Genomic DNA, 5,000 nt, shown 5'->3' on the forward strand with positions numbered 1-5,000 from the left:
GAAAACGAATAAATGAAAAACACCAAGGTAGTAAAATTCGGACTGCCACTCCAGAAAGCTCTACAAAATTTGATGTTAATGACAATTTAGTTTTTTAAGAACATTAAAGAAAGGAACTCAAGATTGTACAGCAGATTGCACAGCAGAAAACGAATATGAATTCACACCAGCATGCTGTGGTGTGGAGTTTTAATGAAGGGAAGGCTGAAATCATGCCTGTGGAGTCTTATGGGAACAGTGGATTTCACAGAGCTCCAGGCAAAAACACGTCCGTCTGAGTGTTTCAAGGATCTGTGCATGTGTTTGTGTGTGTGTGTGTGTGTGTGTACTGAATAAACATGTAAATCACATATACATTTAAAGCCCCCCTGTATACCCCCCCCTCCATTTTCTGTTTAACGGAGAGATTTCTTCAACACGTTTCCAATCATAATAGTTTTAATAACTTATTTCTAATAACTGATTTATTTTATATTTGTCATGATGACAGCACATTAGTATTCAGCTTAAAGTGACATTTAAAGGCTTCACTAGGGCAGGGGTTTTCAAAGTCTAAGACAGTGGGCCTCCCTTTTGACACAACTTATCCATTGGCGCCCCCCTCCTCCCAAACACGCACACACACACACACACACACACACACATACACACACACACACACACACACACATATATATATATATATACATATATACATATATATATATATATATATATATTAGGGATGTAACGGTATCAGAATTTCACGGTACGGTAATACCTCGGTATGAATGTCACGGTACGGTATTTATTGAATCATTTACAGGAAAAAACAAAACTTCTGAAAATACTCCAAAAAAGTGCCAAAAGTGTCAATGACATACAAATTAGCCATCTATCTGTAAGCTTTGAAACAGGAACTTCAATTTTAATAACAAAAAATTATTAAACCATGTAAAAAAATAAAGTTTCAATTTAGTATTGTTGAAAACTCATCACATTCAACATTTAATCACACTCAGCCCATCTACCCAGATCAGAGCTCTGCTAGTCGGACTTCTCATCAAGCATCTCCCGCTGGATCTAATCTCACTATATTTATTAAACGGGATATTTAATTTATCTTGTTGTCTTTATCTAACGACATATTCCCTGACTTTGGGCATTGGAATCTATTACTTGTTCTCAGGTAACGTGTTTTGGCTGAGCGCAAAGATAAGTTAATGATTAATGTAACCACGTAGCCTACATTCTGTATATTGACTGATCGCTTGCCTTTATTTCCTATAATGTATAAACTTATTGTATGTTATACTTTTATAATGGCCATTATCGATTCTTAAAACTGATACTCAGCAAAAGAGAGGCTGTGTTTCGTATTTTCACTGAAATTGAAAGGAGGCAGTTGTTATCGGCTCCGTTTTGTTATAAATATCCACAGTGAAGATGACGCTCATCTTATGCAGCACGGCGCCTCAACATTTCTGCTGTCTAAGTTGCTAATATTAAAATGAAAATAGGCAGTTCCTTAAATCATGTTTACATTTTATTGTTGAGAAAGTGAAACAACGAAGCCAGGGTGATGTGAATGAAGTTATAAAGTACACTGTTCCCTTTGAAGATTTACCCGTGTCCTCGGTATAATCTGCTTTTCCATATCAAACTGAGAAGAGACTGCAGCCTTGATCAAACTTGCGAAGTCTGAACTTACACGGAGAGAATGCAGGACTGAACTGTGCGTGTAAAGCAGGTCGCACACCAGAAGCGACGCTCGGCGGCGCGCCGCGCAGCGCCACGTATTTTAGAATTCTAAACATAGGTTTCTATCAGGATACACACACCGGCGCCGCAAGTCGGCGGCTGTCGGCGGCGCCCGGCGACGGCTCAGGACGCAGTTCATTTTTCAGCCGCGCCACAGAGTGCCATCTGATTAGTTTCATGTTAAATATCATTCGAATGTGCGCGTCTGGTGTGCGATACTTTAATCTGTCATGTACGCGCCGTGTCACGGCGCCGAGCGGCGCTTCTGGTGTGCGACCTGCTTTAGAGTTTTCCAGCTCTTTTCATTCCCGCTTCTAGCAGCACACTCCATTTCCGCATTACTGGATCTGTAGCAACAACAGACCGCAAGGGATGATGGTCAAGCATGGGCTGATGGCAATTGTAGTTTTCGTTACCTCCCGTTCGCTTCATTCGCCTGAGCAAATTTTCTCAGAAGACCTATAGTTTTACCGAGTCATGCGACTTCGGTAATATCGAAAAAAATTAATATTGCGGTATGACGGTATTTACAATACCGTTACATCCCTAATATATATATATACATATATATATATATATATATATATATATATATATATATATATATATATATATATATATACATATATACATATATACATACATATATATATATATATATATATATATATATATATATATATATATATATATACACAGTATATATAAAGACAGAGACATATGTAAGACTGTTAACTCACTTTTATCATCATTTGCATGAAAGTGCAATTATTTACAGAGTAATAACAAGTATTTTAATATAACGTTTAAAACTAGGATGATGGTTCATATGAATAGAACAGATCCAAGAACTGTTAATCCCAGTCAAAACAGTCAAAGTTTAGCGGGTCTCATGCTGTCATTAGCCAAAATATCTTGACAAACCACACTTAAAGGTCGTGGTTCATCAGCTGGTCCTGTCCAGGTAAATCCTAAACTCAGAAACCGATCCATTGCAGGCACGTGCACACATAGGGCTCAACCTGTGCAGAGCACATGCCCTTTTTAGTCTTGGATAGAAAGTGCCCTTCCAAAATGATCAAAAGTGCCCCCGCGACGCGGCACACCCCGGTCCCGTCCTTCAGTAGGTGCGCGACAACACCGCTCTTGAGCACGCGCGCGACAACACAGCTGATCAGAACGCGCGCGACAGACCCCCCCCCCCCGTATTGGCAGGCTTGCCAAACAGAAGCGAATTCACAGCTATGGCCTTCTGGGTAAAAAGGTTTTCTTATTTTTGACGTATTATTTTTTTTAGCTTTGTTTAATTAAAACGTTTAAATATAATAAAAAATACATATAATAATTAAACTTAATAATTATATTTTCATTATATATTTTTCACGCGCCTCCCCTGACATGCTCTGGCGCCCCCCAGGGGAGGCGCGCCTCACACTTTGAAAACCCCTGCACTAGGGTAATCAGGGTAAAGTTAGGGTAATTAGGCAAGTCATTGTATAACAGTGGTTTGTTCTGGAGACAATCCAAAACTAATATTGCTGAAGGGTGAATAATATTGACCTTAAAATGGCTTTAAAACAAGTAAGAACTGCTTTTATTCTTGCCGAAATAAAACAAATAAGACTTTCTCCAGAAGAAACAAATATTATAGGAAATACTGTATGAAATTCCTGAATCTGTTCAACATCATTTGTGAAACATTTGAGACAGAAGTTCACAGGAGGGCTAATAATGTTGACTTCAGCTGTGCATGTACGAGACACTCAAACCGCAGTCTTATTCTGCCTGCAGGATCTTGGAGCTGGATGTGGTTGTGCGGGACGTCAATGGGAATATTCTGGACCCGGAGCGAGCCAGCGTCATCAGCCTCTTCAGAGCACACGAGGACGCCACGGCTAAGATCACCGAGAGGATTAAAGAGGAACAGGTTTTCACTTTCATTCAATGCTTCATGGTTGAACTCTACGAATGAAACCACAAAGATCACATCATGTGATCACGGATATTAGTGCAGGTTTAAAGGGACATCTCTGTCATCATTTAATCAACCTTTTACTTGTTTATATCTTTATTGGTTTCTTTCTTCTGTTGGACACTAAAGAAGATATTTTGAGGAAAGCTGGAAGCCTGTAACCATTGACTTCTATGGTAGGAAAGCAAATACTAGAGGCACCAGAGGTCACAGGTATCCAGCTTTTTAAGCAAAGTATGAGTGAATGATGACATAATATTCATCTAACACAAATTCTGCTTTGAGCTTGTAGCTTTAATGAGACATGTTTCAGATGTTCATGATGACTGAATAAAGTAAAGCAATGAGCTCCCGTGGCTTAACCTTCCTTCGGTTGAACTCACGGAGAACGTGAAGGAATAACGTAATGAGCTTGACTGAGGTAGATCAAACCAAGCATGGACTTAGTTTGACTAATGTATCACCCAGAACCCCCTAGCATCCACTTAGTATTGTCTTTGCAAACACCAAGACACCCTAGCAACTGTGTAATAATGCCACACAGGAATTGCACACTGGAAACCACATAACAAAAACAACCTTAAAAAAATCAAGGACAACTATTGAGAACATCATAGCAATCAGACTCCTTGGTAAATGCATAATTGTGTCCATCGACCATCACTTGGCAACACCTTTGCAACCGTCAAGAAGACCCTAGAAACCTCACAGACACCCTAGAAACAGCACTGGAATGCCAAAGCAATCGCCAAGACAATCTTCGAAATACATTGGCCACCGTCAAAATCACCCCAACAATAGCTCAGACACCGTAGCAACAACACAAGAATGGCTAAGTAACTACCCAAACAGACTAGATATCACTTGACAACACCTTAACAACCAACAACAACACTATAGCAATCACCCAGACACCCTAGCAACAGCACAAGAATGCTTTAGCAACCACCAACACAGCCTAGATATCACTTGATAACACTTTGGCATCATGAAGAACACTCTAGCAATCACTCAGAGACTAGCGACAGAACACAAATGCAGACAGCCTAGATATCCCTTGGCAACCATGAAGAACCCCCCTAGCGTATATATATATATATATATATATATATATATATATATATATATATATGAGCAATATGATATGGCACTAGTGGGAGGCATGCGTTCCCACCAGTGCTGATATACAGGCACATTGCAAGTGTGATATTGCGTTTCTACACCAGTTCGACGGCATAATCGTGTGTATAAGAAAGTAAATCAAACATGGACAATCTCAAAATCCTTT

The 5,000-nt window shown here is 39.5% G+C and overlaps 1 protein-coding gene across 2 annotated transcripts in view; it reads left to right on the forward strand.

The window, feature by feature from the left end:
- The window catches only part of dock2 (dedicator of cytokinesis 2), a 186,256-nt gene that overhangs the window by 39,835 nt on the left and 141,421 nt on the right, over window positions 1–5,000 (forward strand). For both annotated transcript variants that reach the window (XM_073922441.1, XM_073922440.1), the window contains one exon: window positions 3,532–3,667. In XM_073922441.1, the coding sequence (XP_073778542.1) occupies window positions 3,532–3,667 (136 nt within the window). The remainder of the gene's footprint in view (window positions 1–3,531; window positions 3,668–5,000) is intronic.

This window comes from Danio rerio, chromosome 14 (genome assembly GCF_049306965.1).
Source record: "Danio rerio strain Tuebingen ecotype United States chromosome 14, GRCz12tu, whole genome shotgun sequence".
In the NCBI taxonomy this organism is placed as follows: Eukaryota; Metazoa; Chordata; class Actinopteri; order Cypriniformes; family Danionidae; genus Danio; species Danio rerio.